The sequence below is a fragment of the Phymastichus coffea genome, unplaced genomic scaffold, assembly GCF_024137745.1.
Source record: "Phymastichus coffea isolate CEN01 unplaced genomic scaffold, Cenicafe_Pcof_1.1 PCOF00160, whole genome shotgun sequence".
NCBI lineage: Eukaryota > Metazoa > Arthropoda > Insecta > Hymenoptera > Eulophidae > Phymastichus > Phymastichus coffea.
In genome coordinates, this window is record NW_026706971.1 from 123,996 (window position 1) to 143,765 (window position 19,770).

Consider the following 19,770-nt stretch of genomic DNA (forward strand, 5'->3'; position numbering starts at 1 on the left):
ATTCTTGCCGGGCCAGTCCGCCAATAATATCAGGTACAAGCATGGACAATAAAATATTATAAAATGAATTACTCTTAGCCGTGTACTGAAAATGAAAAATATCTAACGTTAAAAAATTATTACCAAGAACTTTACGTTTCTACCTGGTAGAAGAAACGAATAACGGCGACATGTCACTCACAACAACAGCTAACACTCACGAGACACTCATGCGAGACGCGGTACGCACACACACACCGATGTTCGCGGTAATTACGAGCGCCCACGTGCCGACATCGCAGTCAACACCGCCGTTCACAGTATCAGCAGCAAACGTAGGCTCAAGTGAACAACGTCATGCCAACACGAACACAACATGTGCGCACGAGGCATCGATACCTACAACAGGCATCCCAAGTACGATAAATTATCGGGAAGACCTCATATGGGTTAATCTGCTTTGCGGTGAACCTAAACAAATGCCACGCTTAGCAGCCGAGGAGCTAAAACGAGCAGTGATAGCAGAACGTTCACAGGCTCAACAAATTCTCGATCTTCAAAACTGTTTAGAAGCTATGTCAAACGAACACGACAAACTTATAAGACAAAATGAAGATCTGAAGACCACGAACAATAACCTCCTCGCCAGACTACAAGCAGCTGAAGCAAGAGTTCAACAACAAAACGAGAGCACACGGTTTAACGCGACGCGCGCAGATAAAGCTGTCAACTTTCGCGATACATACAGCCTCATCGATCCGGACTTCGATCTAACTATAACCAGCCCGAACGTAAATCCCCATGCACGAATCTTCTGCTCGACAACGAAGCAGCAGACAACACAATACGCAACAGGGCCAACAATTTATTCAGCCGTACCAGTTAGACCGGCCGACAGGATGCAAGCGGCCACGCGATTAAGGGAAGCTGAGTTTCCCAACGCGATCCCTCACATCTCCGCAAGCTCGAGCTGGGGAAGGGGGATCACATCTTCAACCCGTCCGCTCTCGCAAGCGACGGGCGGGCAACAAACGGCCGCTGCGCAAGCCCAAATCCCTTCGAGCTTCAGTGTCCCCAATTGGCGATCGAGTCCACTTCTCGCAACCTCCCGCTCGATGAGTTCAACTAGGAATCTAGGGAAAACCATCAGGGAATGGAAGATTTCTTTCGCGGGAGACGGCACCATCAGCATCGAGGAATTTTTAGAGCGTGTGGAGGAAAACTGCTGCCTAGACCGAATAGCGGAAGACGAGCTTTTAGACTCGTTGTCCACCCTGTTTCGCGGATCTGCGCTTCGATGGCATCGCTTGCTACGGCCCACATGGTCGTCGTATGAGCAGTTCAGAGATGCCGCGCTATCCGCCTATAGTAAATCCAGGAAGTACAACCGTAACCTATCGGTTGAAGCACACCTGCGGACACAGGGCCCCGATGAACCGGTCCGCGATTACCTTGCAGCGCTGAATACTATTTTTAGCCGCTTCGAAAGGCCCTAGAGCGTCGCAGACCAGGTCAACTTGGCGATCGACAATATGTTGCCTAAACTGAAGAAAGAGTTGAAAAAGACTCAGAACTACTTCGCGTCGTTACCCGTTACCGCAGTTGTTAGCCAAAGCAATGGAAGTGGAGATCGCGGAGTCCGACGAACACTGGAAAGCCCCCCCCCTCCGCAGAACAGAGCATGCTGCCCGACGCGGCATACCAGCTTAGAGCCAAAGCGCCGGCGAGGGCCAAAGCGAGCATCGCGTCTGTGGTTGAAAAATCTCCTTTCTCTGAGGCCGACTTCGAAAAATCTTTCCAAAAGTTTTTCGATAAAAAGTGGCAGCAACTTGCGGCGGCTAAGAAAGGGCTTCCCGTCCCCCTTAAGGACGTAGTGCAGGAGTCGACCACCGCCGGCTCCCCAAAAGATGGCAAACCTCCGGCCTACCCGCGTCAACGCGAGGGAAGACGGAGCGGGGCAAGCGGCCGTGGCCGCCCGGCAAGAAACGGTCGGGCACAAGTCATCACTCCCAAGTCGGATAAAAACAAGGGCAAGCCTCCCGGCCCCGATGCTGAGAGATTACTCTGTTGGGACTGCAGCTGGCCTGGGTACACCAAGGCCACCTGTCCCGAGTGCTCAAAAATCGAGGCACCAAAAAACGTGGAGAGGAACGTGTAGATGAGGTCCCTACCGTTCCGATGGCGACCCGGACCTTCGCTGCAGATGCCCCCGCGGGAGAAGCGCCAACGCGTTCCGATAGCATTGCGACGAGCGCGTTGGTAGAGAAGTACCCCAGATGGTGGCTGACGCTTAGCATCAGTCCATTTACCTGCAGGGCTCTGTACGACACTGGAGCCTCGCGCACCGTTCTGAGTCCCATCGCCCTTCAGATTGCTGCCGCGATGAACAAGCGCGTCAACATGTATGTCGGGCCCGGCGCGAAAGCAGTCGATGGTCATTATGTCCCTATCATCGGTAATGTACAGTTACCCTTTACGATAGGTGGTGTTACCCACTCGATCGACGTACTCATTTTGAGCGAGGCTGATGCCGATTGCACCCTCGGAAGTGACTTCGTTCGAGCCTTTTCCGCGTGTTTGGATCCCGAGACCAACACGATAAGGATTAAAGGTTGCGATCAGGAAGTCCCAACCACTGTCTCCTCACTTCGTGCGGAGGAGGCGATGTCGCTGGCGGCCTTGGGTGTCGAAGAGATCTCGAAGGAGCAGCGACAAGAAATCGATCGAGTGATGGATGACCTCCTGCCCGAACCTTCCTGCGAGCAGCTCGGGTGCACCGGACGGATCGAGCACGACATCGACATTGGCAGCGCGCGCCCAATTAAACAGAAATACTATCCGGTGTCGCATAAGATCGATAAGCACGTGCAAGTGCATAAAATGCTGCAGATAGGAGTTATTCGTAAGTCCCGCAGCGAGTAGTCTAGCCCGGTGGTGATGATTCGGAAACCCGACGGCGAATACCGATTTTGTGTGGACTACCGAAAGGTGAATAGCGTTACTCGCGTGAGCGCATATCCGTTGCCCTTTATGGACGCGATACTGCGGAAGCTCCAACACGCCAAGTTCGTGAGCGCAATTGACCTCGCGAGCGGATGTTGGCAGGTCCCTCTTTCGGAGAGGACCATTCCGATAACTGCTTTCACCGTTCCGGGACTCGGGCTATCCGAATTCGTTCGAATGCCCTTCGGATTGGCTGGTGCCCCGGCAACATTTCAGATGTTGGCCGACAAGCTCATCTCACCCGAGATGGAGCCTTATGCCTTCGCGTGCCTTGACGACGTGATCATCGCTACTGAAACGTTCTCAGAGCATGTCTGGTGGCTCACGAATATTCTAAAAAGAATACGTGAAGCTGGCCTTACGATCAATCGCAAGAAGTCTAGGATTTGCATGACCGAGGTGCGTTATCTCGGCGTGTTGGTAAATTGCGATGGTACACGCCCCGATCCAGAACAAGTCGCACCGATACTCGAGTACCCAGCCCCGAAAAATCTTCGAGCGTTGCGCAGATTCCTGGGCATGGCCTCGTGGTATCGAAAATTCTTAAACGACTACGCTACGATTTGTGAGCCGCTTAACGCGCTCACCCGCAAAATCGCCAACTTTGAATGGCAGGAAGTGCAGCGGCAAGCTTTCGAGCAAGTCAAAGCCCTTTTGGCAACGGCCCCTGTCCTAGCCAGGTCCAATTTCGCTACGCCGTTCATCATCGGATGCGACGCGATCGATACTGGCCTCGGAAGCGTTTTGCTACAGCGTATCGACGGCGAAGATCGAGTTCTGTGCTTCGCGAGCCGCGCCCTGACGGCGTGCGAACGTCGTTTGTTGGTCACTGAGCGCGAGTGCCTCACCGTCGTTTGGTCGATCGAGAAGTTCCGACCCTACGTGGAAGATTATCACTTTACAGTTGTAACCGACCACCAGAGCCTTAAATGGCTCACTAATTTGAAACACCCAAACGGTAAGCTTGGTCGTTGGTCCCTTGCGTTGCAATCGTATGATCTCGATATTATACATAGCAAGGGCAAGGACAATGTCGTGCCTGACGCGCTTTCACGCATATCCGAGACCGACGAAGACGAGCTCGCGGCAATCGCTTCGTTAAAACTCGGCGAAAGCATAAGGGGCCCGTGGTACCGCAAGAGGATGCAGAAGGTCCTCGACCAGCCCACGGGTAATCCCTATTGGAAAGTTTTAGGCGGCCGGTTATATATTTATAAGTCTGACCCCATCGTTGACGACCTCTTCGGAACTGACAACGACGCTTGGAAGCTCGTTATTCCGAAGGAAGACCGAGCACGGGTCTTATCCGAATGCCACGAAGAGACGACGGCTGGACATCTTGGCCGCTACAAAACCCAGAAGCGCGCGAGCCTCCGCTATTATTGGCCGAAGATCCATCACGACGTAGGATATTACGTCAAGAATTGCCAAATCTGCCAGCAGGTCAAAGCCTTACAAGTCACACCAGCAGGATTTATGGGACGACACCTCGTCACGCGACCGTGGAAAATTGTGTCCGGCGATACCATGGGCCCTTTCCCGCGATCCGCGCAGGGCTACGAACACTTGCTTGTCTTTCTCGATCTCTTCACTCGCTGGATCGAATGTGTCCCTCTACGTAAGATTACTGGGAAAATCATCCGATGCCAACTGAAAGAACGTGTGTTTCTGCGTTTCGGGATCCCTAAAAAGTTCTTGTCTGACAACGGTACTCCGTTCAAGAACAAAGTTGTCGACGACTTTTTGGACTCGTTCGGCGTGATACACGCGACATGCGCCCCGTACTCGCCTAAGAGCAACCCGACCGAACGCGTAAATCGCACGCTTAAAACGATGATTCGAGCGTTTATCGAGGAAAAGCACTCGACGTGGGATGCGCACATAGCAGAGTTCGCGTTTGCCTACAACACGGCAATACACGAAGCGGTGCGCACGAGCCCCGCTTTTCTAAATTACGGACGTCATCCCGTGCTGCCAAACTCGAAGAAACGAGGGGAAGAACGCGCCGTGGCTCGGAACCTCGAGACGGCCGCGGTCACCGACTGGCACGCTCGAATTAACAAGCTTGACGACTTCCGAGCCATTGCACTGCAACACTCGCGAGGAGCCCAAGATAGACAGGAAATGTACTACAACGCTAAGCATCGCGACGTCAAGTATAACGTCGGTGATAGAGTTTGGGCGAAGAATCGTGTACTATCCTCCGCCGATAACCAGACAGCCGCGAAACTCAGCCCGAAATTCGCGCGCCCGTTCATCATTACTGCACGCCTCGGTCCCAACTCATACTAACTCCAGAACAAAGAAGGTTGTGACATTGGTAAAGTCGCCGTTTGCGACTTGCGCCCGTGTTTCGACGGAGCCCAGTGCCCCGATGATGCAGCAGACAGTTCTCTCCTTGAAGGAAACAAAAACGACAAGACGATGTCGTTGAAAGAAATTTTCTCGCCCGATCGCACACAAGAAAGTGACGAGCGCGATGCCTCGAACGACGACGTTTCGGTCACAAAAGTTATAGGGCCAGAGGCCTCAACAAGCCTACGACAGGACCTCGCGCGAGGCGAAATACCGACCGCCCCAAGGAGAAGAGGTCGTCCTCGCAAGCAGAAAATGCATGCTCCCGTCGACGTATCCCCTCGGCGCTTGCGTTCCAGGAACTAGCACCCTACGACTTTGCTTGTTTCCTCATTTTTTTTTGCTTATCTCACCTTCTACGCTATTAAAACTCTGCTACTGCTTCAAAGCTTCCTACTTCCCTAGTAGGCACTATCGCTTGATGTAACAAATTGAGTTCGTTCTTTTGCCTAACCTTATGTATGCTCCGTCCTGTAGAGGATGCTGACTAGTGCCGAAATGGCTCCAATCGCCAAGTGGCTAGAAGAGGTGCTGCACGAAGCACTCACGTCGGCCGTAGCCAGCGCGTCTCGCCGAAACGCTATGCCGCCGACGCGCAGGGACGCTTCTCCCGCACCAGCCCTTGTCTACTCCAACGCGGTAGGGGATGACTCGGCCAGCGAGACGCGGGTCTCGTCGGACGACGACAGCGGCGCCAGCTCCGCGGAGACCACACTGGATTTCCCCCAGAGGAAGCTGCGCAGGCCGCGCCGGCCAGAGGATAGCGAGGGCCGTAAAGACGAGGATTCGCCGGACCGCAGCCCAAAGCGCACCAACGCATCTCCCAGTTCCACCCTGGCGGGCGCAGAGCGCTTGGAGGCAATCCTGCGTCAGCGCGGCTACGGCGACCCCAGCTCTACCGGCGGCTTCAACTCCAGCCCCGAGGAACGCGACGTCGTTACGAGCCTCAAGGCCAAGAGAGATCCGACCCCTGCGATGAAAGAGCCACCCACTCTCGAAGAGGAGTGGAAGGTCCTCCATGCCCATTTCACCGCCTGCAGGAAGGCGCGATTAGCCGCAGAAAAGGAGGAGGAAAATGCCTACCGTGACGGGCTCGCCTTTATCGACCGCCATGGGTCCCGTGGTCTCGCCATCGCGGGAACCTACACGACCAAGCTGCAGGAGGCTATAGAGCTTAAGGCCTACACCCAGGAGATGATCTCCGAATGGCGGAGGGAACGCTAGGCTCGCAAACAACGCGAGGAGACACGACAACGCCTACAAGAGGAGCAACGTCGAGCCCAAGAGCACCTCGAAACGGTAAAACGACAGCTAGCAGCCTTGGGCGAACCGCCGACGTCCCACTCCCGTCGAGTGTCCAGCCAGGCCATTCCAAACGACCGGACGCGTTGCACGCCAGGCTTCTTTGCCCTGCAAGGAGCCGCAGGAGACGAGCCGTGCAACCGCTGGGCCGGTACCCGTCCTGACCTCTTCGGCAAGCGGGCTTGCTCCACTTGCGACCTTACAGGAGTGCCGCGAACCTCCGACTGCCCGAATTGGTCGAGGCACGAGCTTTGGAAGAGCGACGGACAGCAGCCGTACTCATATAGAACGGTCGAAACGCACCAACGCAGAGAAGCCTTCCTTCGAGACAGGGAAGAGTCGTCGGCCACCCACGCGGACGACGGCGACAGACGAGGTGTGACCAGGAACTAGGTCTGAACCTAGGTGCTACGACCATCCTCGTGACCTCGCCCTCGAAGGTTCCCCTCCCCAAGAATCAGGCATTAACGCCCACGTTTTTTTTTCTTTTTCTCTTCTCGTTTTTTTTTATCACATGTTACCTTATAAGATTTGCGATCCGCGCGAGTAGAGAGAGTCGCGGTAAGCTACATTCCACCCAGAGCTTCTAGTGTATAAAATGTTGGAAAAAAAAAATATTTTTCTACCACTACGATGTTATGATTTTTTTTTATCCATTAATTTTCCTTAATTGGTGGAGAGAGACAGGTTTTTCGATCTGGTACGCCCTGCTATCTAGTTCTGGGGGAGGGGCATATAACGAGTGGCTAGACCCTCGTTATGTCTCTCTCTCTCTATACATAATTATAATTATCCTCATATGTATATGTATACTTATCATGTATTTATTTCACATGTATGGCAGCCAAAGATAAGTCAGAGAGAGCGCTAATAGAGGGCGAGCTAGAGAGAGAGAATTCGGGAAGCCGGCGCGACGCGCGCGAGAAGGAGAGTGGGGCAGGAGAAAGCCCCGCGATAAGAACTCTCTCTTGTACTGGCGACTTCGAAGCACGTGGACGTGTGACGAGCGGCTATACACGTGCTTGCGATCTTTTGCTGTCCGACTTTTCGTGACTAACTTTTTGTGACTGACATTTCGGTTGCCTGCGAATACGCGAGTGTCCACTCGGTGTAAGGTTTCGGTACCGAGATTGCCCCTAGTGCTTTAGGTGGGCTAGTTCCTGCGACCACGCGTGCGAGCCTTTAAGGCCGCCCGCCTCTTGACTGCACCCGAGCTGCATACTGCGTGTCCTCGCGAGCCACGTGCGAGGCTGAGGATATCGCCTGCAGGGCTAACGCCGAGACATTATTGTAAGTACCATCTCGAATGCGTGTCTCTCTCGCTAGCTTTTCGCCGCTCTCTCTCCCGCTTACGCTGCGTCCTATTTCTGTACCTTTTTCTGTAGTAAGCTCTATACTTTTGTATATCTGCTCTCTTTCTCTGTGCTTTCTTTACCTATCGTAATCAATCCCGCTCCGTTCGGCTCTCGCCCCTGAATTTCGTGATCGCTCAAAAGCGCCCATAGGACCACACGACGCTCGCTGCGGGCTAAGGCGACAGACGCTGTACCACGCCGTTCCTGTTGCTGCCGGGTTAGGCTTTGCGCAGCCTATTACGAGGCCCACTCGGAGCTGTTTCTAATTCCCTCGTAAATTATATAACGAGTGACCCGCGCTGGGTCAAAACCCCGTTATAATAGATGATGGGAATTTGATTAGATTAATGCTTTTGTGCATCTTGCTACCGTTAACTGCTAGAATTCCTTTAGGAGGAAAAAAAAATGGAAACCATCAGCGGTTGAAAGCTTTGATGGTATAGTCACTAAGACAAAGGTAGTTTTCTATTTTATATCAAGTGAGATCTGTCTTACAAATGTACAAAAATTCATTTTTATTAAAATTTAGTTTACTAGAGTATTCATTTCGCGAATGTGTATTTATGAAATAAAATTCTATATACCTTATATGTTACAGATTCATGCTGACATTGAAGAAGTCAAAGTAAAGGAACGTCAACATGCAAGAATTAAGAACCTAACTGTTCAGCCTTATCTTATTGTTGTTGAAGAAAATGAATATGATGTGCAATCGGTATACTCGTGCATTGACGACATATTATATGAGATTCCATCGTTTCTAGAAGGATTGGATGCCTGTTTTAAATCATTTCACGTGTGTCATGCAAATTATACTGTTCAAAGCGAGCACATTTGGATATTGTTACAGTTAGGTTTATATAAATTTAGAACAATGTGGGATATGTCGTTTGTCAACGTTAATGAAATTCTTCAAGATATGCAATGCCTACCTAATATTTAAAGTTAATTCAATCATCGGTTCGAATTTAAAGCTAAAAGTTAAGTTCCTTGTTTTAGTAGTAAGTAAAAATGGATGCGTTTTTATGTTCAGTATGCGATGATAGATTCACAGTTTTAAAAAATCTCTCTATACAATTGAAGTTAAGACACATAGGCAGTTGTCATAAATTAGAATGTAAATGTATTGGTTGTAGTAGAACTTTTCGTAGTATAAGTACTTTTGTTAAACATCTTGAATCACATACTAATAATCAAAATAGTGCAAATCAGTTCACAGAAAAACCATTTTTAGCAAATATTTTTGATTATGAAAGTGATATAAGAGACGAAATTCGTATTAAATTTCAAAATAAACTGCCACTTGACTTACTAGTTTTAAAACAAAAAACTATTATAAATTACACAAAATCAAAAGATCAAAATAATGAGTTTATTGAAAATATTGAAAGCCAAGAACTGAATGATGAAAATCGTCTATCAATTGCAGTTGATATTTTCATTAGTTACTTAACTCTATCATCTTTATGCCTATGAAAAATGTATTATCTATCGTACGAAATTTTCAAAAATTTTATAACCTTAATTTTGTTGAAAGATTATTAAGTTTAAGTCAAAAAATTGCAAAGATGTATACATTATTAGAACTTTAAATATAATGAAGGATATTTTTAAAAAGTATGATACCACCTACAAAACCCTGAAAGCGTTAACAAATTTACATTACATTGAGCCACAAGTAGTTAATGTTGCGACTGTGTTACATTCGAAACGAGTATCGAGAGTTCGGAAAAAATATACTCAAGTAAAAGTCACAATTGTTATAATACCAATGGCAGAGGTATTGAAAAAATTTTTAGTTACCTACCGTGTTTTCTAGCATAACTAAGCATATAAAAAAATGGAGGACTGTGTATATATGTGTTCTATATATAAAAGTGAGAGATGGAAAGAAATCAAAACTAGATTTGTTGGAAAGATTGTTTTGCCTTTGACTCTATACGGAGATGATTTCGAAGTTAACAACCCGCTAGGGTCGCATAGCAGCGTCAATAAAGAGCACGGATTATATTTGAGTATTGTCGGATTACCACCAGAATATGCAAGCCAACTGGAAAATATCTTTTTATTTCAACTGTTCAAATCTACGTCTAAAAAAGTTACAAATCTGTCAAAATTGTACAATCCAGTAATAAAGCAAATAAAAATTTACAACAAATTGATATCGACGTTACAGTGAAAGGCAAAATGTATAAAGTTTACTTCGATTTGTTAAATTTCTCTGGCGATAATTTATAATTACATAATGTTCTCGGATTTAACGAATGTTTCAATAGTATATATCCCTGTAGGCTTTGCTATATGAATAAGCGAGAATGTAAACATGCGACAAACGAAGATTCAAGCAAAATGAGTACAGCCGAAAAGCACAAAGATGATGTTGCATTAAAGAAAAACGGTGTTAAGCACAAATCGGTATTCGTAAATTTACCGTGGTTTGATATTTTTCGTCATATCTCTTTCGATATAATGCATGACTTACTTGAAGGGATATGTAGGTACGAACTTGCTATAATATTATTTTATTTAATATTTGTCGAAAAACATTTTACATATGTTCAGTTAAAACAAAGGATGCAACAATATGATTCCTACAGTAAAAGTAAAAAAAATGTGACACCTACTATAAAATTGGAGCATATCAAAAGCAAAAAGATAATTGTAAGCGCGTCGGAAATGTCATTTTTATTGAATAATTTGAATTTTCTTATCGGTGATTTAGTATCTAATAATAGTAAAACATGGATTTTGTATCTTTCTTTGCGAAAACTAATTTCTCTAATTATGTCACCATCATTTACTGATGATACAATAGATCTGCTAGAAACGCATCATACAAGTTATAAAAAATTTACAAAAGAATCATTAAAACCGAAGCATCATCTATTACATTACGTTCAAATATTTAAAATTCTAGGCCCTTTTCGATTTTTTTCTTGTATGAGATTTGAGGGATTCCACCGAGATCTAAAAAGGATAGCATCATCTGTCACATCAAGAGTAAACATTTCTCTAACATTAGCAAAAAGGTGTCAATTAAAACTTAATTACAGGTTTCTAACCAGTCTTGGATTTAGTGGAAGGTTTAAAAATGGTAAAGTTGTAATGCAAAACATAACTCTGCTACCAGAATTTAAAATTTTCAAAAATGTTTTAACAGAAAATATTAAAAATAATTATGTTCCGCTATCGTGGGTTTCATTATTTGGAATCACATATGCTTCAAATTTGATTGTAACTAGAAAAATAGACAAAGCAACACTTTTATTTGCTGAAATAGTATATGTATTGTTTTGCCACAGTTCCAAAGATGTTATTTTTCTATGTAAAAGTTTGAAAACTACCGATTATTCATCATATTTTAGTGCTTATCAAGTAGAATATTTAGATGAATGGTTATTAATTCCATTCAAAGATTTAATAAATAAACATTTTTCTTATAATTTCCGTCGATTATCAAACTCAAAAATGTATGTATCATGTAATATAGAATAAATAAAATACTTTATCTGATAATTTATAGTTGACTTTTTAATTTTTTAACAAAAATATCCATACATATCCACAGTCAGATTTAGTAATACCATGCTAATTTCAAATCCACGAGATTATTTTATTGCCGCCAGGGGTCCCGTTAATTTCTCGCGAGCGGCGGAAAAATATGTTAGTAAGTATATAAGGTCAATGAGTTCTTAAGATTGTACTAATGTAACTGCGTATACATTAATCGAACCTTGCATATAGCTAATTGCGAGCGATAACATGTAAATATGATAAGTTTAAGTATAGAACAATAGAATCGTTGGCGAAATATTTCAAATTTGTAACTTGAATTTCCATTGTAATACCCTTGAATTTAGTGTTACAGATTGCAATGCAGGTCATAATCTAGCCAGTCAACGAATATCTTCAAAATTCAGAATATATTTTTTTAATTTCTTTTACAAAAATTTTACGCGATCGTTGATTCAATAACATTTGAAATCATTTCAAAAAAACATAGTTGTATTGATTCGATAATATATTGTATCATTTCAACTTCTTAATTTTGATGAACCAATACCAATTTCATAATCAGATTAATACTACGACAACTATTCATTTAACTACCCTGGTCCGTTGATTCAGTCATGTATTGCTTTGTTTTAACTACTTTATTTTATTGATTCAATATCTTCTTTCATCGAATCAAATAATGCGACGACCGTTCATTTAACTACCGGTTTCATTAAATCGAAGGAAGAAGTTGATTGCTTATATAGTAGGACCAAAGGTCATTGTTTTGACTGACTTTTTTTCTCAGTGTGTATTACTTAATCAATTGTATAACGTATACAAGATTAATAATTTCAAGATTATAAGGGAAGAAATAATTTTCTAGATTCATTAAATAATATTTAAGTTTATTTTTCAACTCTGTTGCACAAAAAATACTTGTATGAATGAGTCTTGAGTGCATTTATGTACAAACTTATTAATTTGATTTGATATATTATAACGAGCGGCCAGACCCTCGTTATGTCTCTCTCTCCCCATAATAACATATAATTGTCTTATATTTATCCCACATGTATGGCAGCCAAAGGTAAGTCAGAGAGAGCGCTAATAGAGGGCGAGCTAGAGAGAGAGAATTCGGGAGGCCGGCGCGACGCGCGCGAGTAGGAGAGTAGGGCAGAGGCTCGCGATAAGGACTCGCTCTTGTACCGGCGACTTCGAAGCACGTGGACGTGTGACGAGCGGCTATACTCGTGCTTGCGATCTTTTGCTGACCGACTTTTCGTGACTAACTTTTTGTGACTGACTTTTCGGTTGTCTGCGAATACGCGAGTGTCCACTCGGTGTGAAGTATCGGTGCCGAGGTTGCCCTTAGTGCCTTCGGTGGGCTAGTTCCTGCGACCGCGCGTGCGAGCCTTTAAGGCCACCCGCTTCTTGATTACACCCGAGCTGCACACTGCGCGTCATCGCGAGCCACGTGCGAGGCTGAGGACATCGCCTGCAGGGCTAACGCCGAGATATTATTGTAAGTACCTTCTTGAATACATGTCTCTCTCGCTAGCTTTCGCCACTCTCTCTCCCGCTTACGCTGCGTATTAATTTTGTATTACTTTCTGTAGTAAACTCGATGTTATTCGTATGTCTGTTTTCTTCTTTTGCGCTTCCCCTTTACCTATCGTAAGCAATCCCTTTCCGTCCGGCTTTCGCGCCTGAATTTCGTGATCGCTCCAAAGCGCCCATAGGACTACACGACGCTCTCCGCGGGCCAAGGTAACAGACGCTGCACCACGACGTTCCTGTTACTGCTGGGCTAGGCTTTGCGCAGCCCATTACGAGGCCCACACCGAGCTGTTTTAATCCCCTCGTAATTTATATAATTAACGTATTAATTTAAATTTTTTTATCTAGAATTAAAAATATGATAAATAAATAAAGATATGAAAAAATTACTGACCAGGCGCAAGAAAATACATGATTAAAGTTCTTACATAAAATAATCACTTGCGTAAAAAAGGAAATACAATTATGAAATTTGAATACAGATAAGGTAAGTTATTTTATTTCTCATACATATTAAGAAGACGTTGTAACGGTCGTGATTTATCTAAATAATAAATCGGTGCTCGTTAACAAAATAAGTCACCGTCACTCCCACGTTGCGAAGCTAACCGCCGCTTCGTTGAAGGAAGACTTACCTCCCGGCTGTGGTGCCGACTGCTTCGTCAGATGCGTGCTCGACGTACTGCTTGCGCGGGGGAGTCGGTGGATTCTGATAGCTGGGCAGAGGAGATACGTGTGCTTCTGCCCACGTCAGTAAACAAGGCGGCCGATTAATTGCAGACACCTTTTATTCGTCTAGCGGTTTGCTTACATCCCGTAGAGAAAGAGGTCGAGAGCTTTGCCGGGTGACGTGTCGCTGTGTCGCGCAACGACGATACGCTAGGTTTCACCGCGAGAGAAAGAGAGAGAGAGAGAAAGGTATAAACGGACCGATCCTCGCACGCTTAATAAAACGTAATCTTTTCGCAGATAATCGTACGCCGGTGAGATTACTCACTCCTTCTCGTTGTAGTCCCGCGCAAAACCTCTGTCAACCCTTCGGTTGCCGGCCCCGTGCGCTGACTTTCGTTGCCCAGGAGGTGCTTCGTTCTCTCTCCTCCAATTCCTTCGGCACTCGTTGAAGCTTTTGCGACTTGGGCGACGGCACTCACTCTTGGCGCACTTAGCTCGATACGCCTGTTGGATCCAGCTTCCAATCCTCGTACCTTTGCACTGCTGAGCTCTCCTCCTAGAACTCTCTTTTCTTCTAACTCTCACTTTCCTTTCTCTATGCTGATCCTCTCGATAAGCCGGTTCACACGTGAATGTCCTTCGCGCCTACCCCCACCCCTCACGGTCCTGTCTCTGTTCTCTCCGCTCGCGCACGGTTTTCTGCGCAGCTGGCCCGCGCACGACAGGCGCTGGCCCTCTATCAAGTTGATTTTTCCCTTAACGAGCCGGCTCGTTACAACGTGAAATGTAATTGTGAGAATCAATGTGGCAATAAACACATGTTTTATCAATATTTTTAGTATACGTTATGTCAATATTCTCATTTATTCTCATGACTTGCTTTATGCAGCGTAACTCATCGGAGATTAAATGATCATCACCAATCACTGCAACTTTTTTATACGTTGTATACTCATTCATACTTTCAATATTCACAAGAAATTGTTGAATCTGTATATAATCTCCATTTTGTAAAGTTGCAAATGAGTTATCTGATCTATACAACACTTTTTCACACGATTTGAAGATACATCCCTCCTTAATGATTTTTTTATAAGCTCTTACTTTTCCAATTGGAAGTTGGAACTGTCTTAAAATATCTGTATTAACAACTGTTCTTCCAAAATATCTATATGCAAACTTAACGCTTTTTTCAATAAAATTACAATCTAAATATTTTATGAATTCGGTACATGGTGAGCCTCCTCTCGTTTCCAGATGTTTTTGTAATTTCATGATACCTTGCTCAAAAGACAGATAGCGACATATGTACTTGGTTCAGAACACCTTTGGCTGCATATATAGTTTTTTTTATCCTCCCATCACCTGACTTAAATACATAGCCACTGTGTGCATAGAGTGGACCCTAATTACGAGCAACACTCTGTGTTAAATGTATTAATTGATGAACGTTGTACGTCATAGCGTCTGCTGTATATAAAAGTTCCATATAAGCAACAAATTTTTTCATAAGAACATCTGCTCTTCATAATTCTGTTACAGATATTTCACTTTGTAATATATATATATATATATATATATATATATATTACTATAATATATATATTATACGCTTATACTAACAATTACTAGTGATTCAAATACGGTTCAAATACTGAAACATCTTCAGATACTGTTTTGAATATCGGTATACTATAAAAAAAAAATGCAATTTAACCACTCTGATCCTTTCCAATGCGCTCGATCATTCAAAGAACGAGACAGTCGTACTAATTGAGTAGGATCCTGAATGTTTATCATATAATTATTTATTATGTTTATTTTACTTTTAGAAATTGAATAAGGTTCGTTTGATGAAGTAAACCAATAATTGAAAAATTATTTACCTATGCCAAGATCAACACAGTGTAAAAAGCATGGTACAAATTCATCAATTATATTGAAATGCTTCAAAAGCATCAAAGGAGTTACGTTTTTTATACCAAAAACTGGAGCATTTGATTGCATTGCTCTCTGCGTTAATTGAAATGTTGCATCGACCATTTGCCTTTCAGGATTTGCATCTAGTATAGGATATTTTATACTGTAACCAGTATCATGACGAATTCGAATACCTGGATGCAAGCACCAATTGCACTCATAATAACCGTTGAACTGAACAGTACCTTGCATAGGCGCACGTGCAACAGCGTCTACGCAACAATATATTGCATACACATGTAAATTCGCGATCGCAACGAAATGCAGGTGGCGCTAGTATTTACCAATATGGCCGACCTAAGGTGAAACTGTTTAAATTTTACCATGCAGTTAGATAGGTAGTTCCTCTTTAAAATTAGTTTATTTAAAAATGGAAAGGTCTACGTAGTTCGTTATATCTCTAGATGGTATTTTGAACCTTCTAGGGCAAACGAGAAGACCTTTGTCCGAAGGTGAAATGGTTTTAAATGCAAATCATGTGATTTTATGTGGTGTGTTGGAGCGAAGCAGTAGTGTAGTGCATATTCTTGGCTTAAGCTTACAAAGCTCTGGGATTCGTGAAAAGCCACACGAAATCAACATAAAAATTGATTTTGAAATAGCAGTAATGTTGAAAACAAGTACATCTGTGTATGTAGCTGTACTGCAGGTGCAGGTGGGAGATGTAAACATGTTTTTGCAACATTATTATTGGTTAATAGGTACGATTTTTGTTTTATTTTTTTGCTTACTTGGGTAGAATTATTAGTTTTTCATTGTGATTCAGTTTGTTTAGATATTTTTATTTAATTTTAGACGTAGTCTAGACAACTTGGATGATTTGAGTTGTACTGATATCAAGCAAAGTTGGGGAAATTTGTCTGCTACAGCTTTAGAACAATATGATCATCCTATAAAAATTGTAGATTTATGTCATTACAATAATCCTTTCAAACTGGATAGAGATTATTCTCATTCGAATGACTTTTTTCTTGAAATTTTATTAAAAGGTTGGTTGATACATTATTCTATTGACTGTATGTCATACGTTGAATGCATGATAAACTTTGTTATTTTTGCTTGTAGGTAGTCCTAAAAGCGAAGCTGCTATTCATATATCCATGCAGCGTGATACTCAATATTATAATCCAGTAGAAGATTTACTGTACAATGAGAGTTTCAATCATAGACTTATTCTAATATTACACTTGCTTAAAAGACCATTGAAATTTAGTTTGCCGGTCCCAAGTTTATCTGATGAACGCCGTAAATCATTTTATGATTTACATATTAATTTGAATGAAACTGGTTCTTGTTTCATCTGTCTTAGAACTGTTTATCAGTGTGATGAGCTCTGGAAATCTAGTAGAAGGTTTAGAATTACTGGTAGCGTATGTTATGAATTATTTACATACTGTACTAATAAGAAAGCCAATTGGGATTCTAAGATAGAGAGTGTGTTTTTTAGTAAATTCAAGGGATGTGACGATACAGATTATGGACACATTAGTGAGCCTAAAGCTAGAGATCTGTATCAGTCAACTTTTAAAAAGTATGTAGCTCAATTAGGTTTTTTTTGTCATCCAGATGCTCCATGGCTGGGCACGAGCCCTGATGGAAGTGTTTGTGAGGATGAATGTTTGCTTGAAATTAAAAGTCTAAAGTTTGGTAAAACTATGACCGCTTATGAAGCTTTCAAAAAGATGAGTTGTGTTGAATGTGATCAACAGACAGGTACATTAAGTTTTAAGAAAAAACATAAATTTTATGGACAAATCCAGTTATCACTAGCATTATTGAATTTACAAAAATGTCATTTTGTTGTATATGCTTCTTTTGATAATTCAATTTATGTATTTGAAGTACCACCAGACTTTGAATTTATAACAAACATGTTATCACGGTTGTATCCACTATATTTTAATACACTACTACCTAACTTTGTGGCCCGAGAGAAAAACTTTTAATATGTTTTAAAACTTATTATTTATTTTTTGAAACTTTTGTAGATACATCACTTTTATTCGATACAAAAATGAATCACACCTGGTTCACAGTTGATTATATTAACGAGCAGAGTTTGATTCAATAAAAAAAAATAATAAAACTTCATGTGATTTTTTATAAAAATGTATCTTCTCCTAAAATAGGTGGGCTGAGATTCACTAAGCCACATACAGTAATTAAGATGTAATCCAAACTTTTGACCAAGTAATGAGGAATAATTCCTTTTAATAATTTAAACTGTTTGATACGCTGGATTGTTCTCTCTACATGTACTCGTGCTGCAACAATGGTAGCTGTCTCATGACTTTCATCACGTGTTAATTTTTTATTCTTGCAGAAAGGTAGTCTTATCAACTTGACTCCAGCTAATGCACATTCAGCTTCAATGAGAAAACCCTTGTCTACCATCAAACTGTCTCTATTGGGCAGTTTTTTTTTTGCACAATATCTGACTCATTAAAAATTTGTTTATCAGATGAACGGCCACCATTACAAGAGCTGACATATGATATAAGTCCAGAAGGTGTAATACATATTATAACTTTGCTAGTGTTACCTCCTTTATAAAATGAGAAGGTACGAATTTTGCATGTCAAACAATGCACTTTTTCAACTTTCATTTCTGTACAATCAAGAACACCAACAGTACTTGTATACTTTTGAAAGCATTGAGGCATATTCTTCAATATTTCTTCTTTTGGTGGCCATCTGATCACTGGTAAAAGAATGATACTAAGATCACATATTGTTTCCAAAAATACATTCTTACATGTATTTGGACATATTGAGAAAAAAACTGAAAGGCAGGTGTATGAAATATTCAACTTAACACGTATCATTGTTAATAATACTCTGTCTCTGTGTGGAAGAGTATATCTATTCTTGCCTTGTTCTTGCTTTAATCTTGACATGCATGTTATTAGGGAGTCCAATAGTTTGAAAGATCCAATACCAGTAAATGCATTTAAATGCTCATCTGTTTTCAAACGATCACCAATTGAAAATATTTTTATTTCATATGGCATGACCTGGACTCCTACGTCAACCTTACTTTTGAGAATAGGATCACTGTCATCTATGCTGGTCTGTGTAGCAGCATCTATTACTTTTAACATAACAGGCTCAGTGTTTAGTTGTGACTTTGCAGCCAGAAACGCATTCGAGTCAAAACTATTATCGCTGGGTAACAAAGGACTGGGATTGTGGCTGTCAGCAGAAAATATGTCTTCGTTCAAAATATTGCATTCTAATAGACTGTTATCTTGCAAGACTAAATAACCAGTGTTGAAAAGATTGCTGTCTTGATTGCTTTTTATTGTAGTTGAATCTGGCTGTTTTTCTGGGTTATTTTCCAAACTAAAACCTTCAAGTAATTGTGTTTCTTGTGTTAAGGTATTGTTGTCAATAAATGTAGCTTTAACCTCACTTCTGTAAAAAGGTAAAAAAATATTATTCTGGAAATTAAAATTCATTCATTATCATGTTACTAATGAAAATATATCTTGCTTTTCTGAGGTTCCTTTGCAAAAGTCTCTTAGCTCTTGATTCAATTAGACTTAGATTAACTTGTTTTTGAGAAACAAAAGTTTTTGGAAGGTTATGGCTTGGAGTTGCTAAGGGTTTCAACTTTTTTCTTATACAAAAATCACCTGAAAACATGTCAAAATCAGTGTTCACTATTTTGAAAGTGTCAAAAATTAGAAAAATGGTTATAAATTTACTTACTACCAAAGTAAAAATCATCAGACGAAAAGTGTTCACTACAAACATTATCACTGCTACTGCAGTATTTTAATCGTAGCCTTTTTAACCATAACTTTTTGAGCTTTGAAGATGTAGGAAAGTTATGATAAGATAGGTCCGGATTCTGAATATTTTTATATTGCGGAACCACGCAGTATTTATGTTTATTTCGTTTGCAACGCTCCATTTTACTGTTTACTCCATAAGCAGCAGACAATATTTTCACCTTAGGCTACTTCGCCTAGCGACCACTTGGCGCTGCAGTCGTTTTTGCGATCGCGAATATCTTGTTTTATTTTTCAATTGACATTTTATTCCATTTTCGGAAAGTTCATTTATG

The 19,770-nt window shown here is 42.4% G+C and overlaps 1 protein-coding gene across 1 annotated transcript; it reads right to left on the bottom strand.

The window, feature by feature from the left end:
* Positions 1-17,694: 17,694 nt before the first annotated feature.
* LOC131672851 (uncharacterized) lies at positions 17,695-19,598 on the bottom strand. The gene is made up of 3 exons (XM_058950348.1): positions 19,413-19,598; positions 18,125-19,336; positions 17,695-18,092 (listed from the first exon to the last, which is right to left on the bottom strand). Exons 2-3 carry the CDS (start codon positions 19,157-19,159, stop codon positions 17,802-17,804), a joined length of 1,326 nt encoding a protein of 441 aa, XP_058806331.1. The 5' UTR covers positions 19,160-19,336; positions 19,413-19,598; the 3' UTR covers positions 17,695-17,801.
* Between the last annotated feature and the right edge of the window lie 172 nt (positions 19,599-19,770).

Bases quoted from the DNA above. Each gene is read 5' to 3' on its own strand.
- LOC131672851 (XM_058950348.1), bottom strand. From the start codon at position 19,159: ATGAATTTTAATTTCCAGAATAATATTTTTTTACCTTTTTACAGAAGT. The intron at 18,093-18,124 runs AAAAAAAACTGC...GACAGTTTGATG, and splicing joins ATGAGTCAGATATTGTGCAA to GTAGACAAGGGTTTTCTCAT.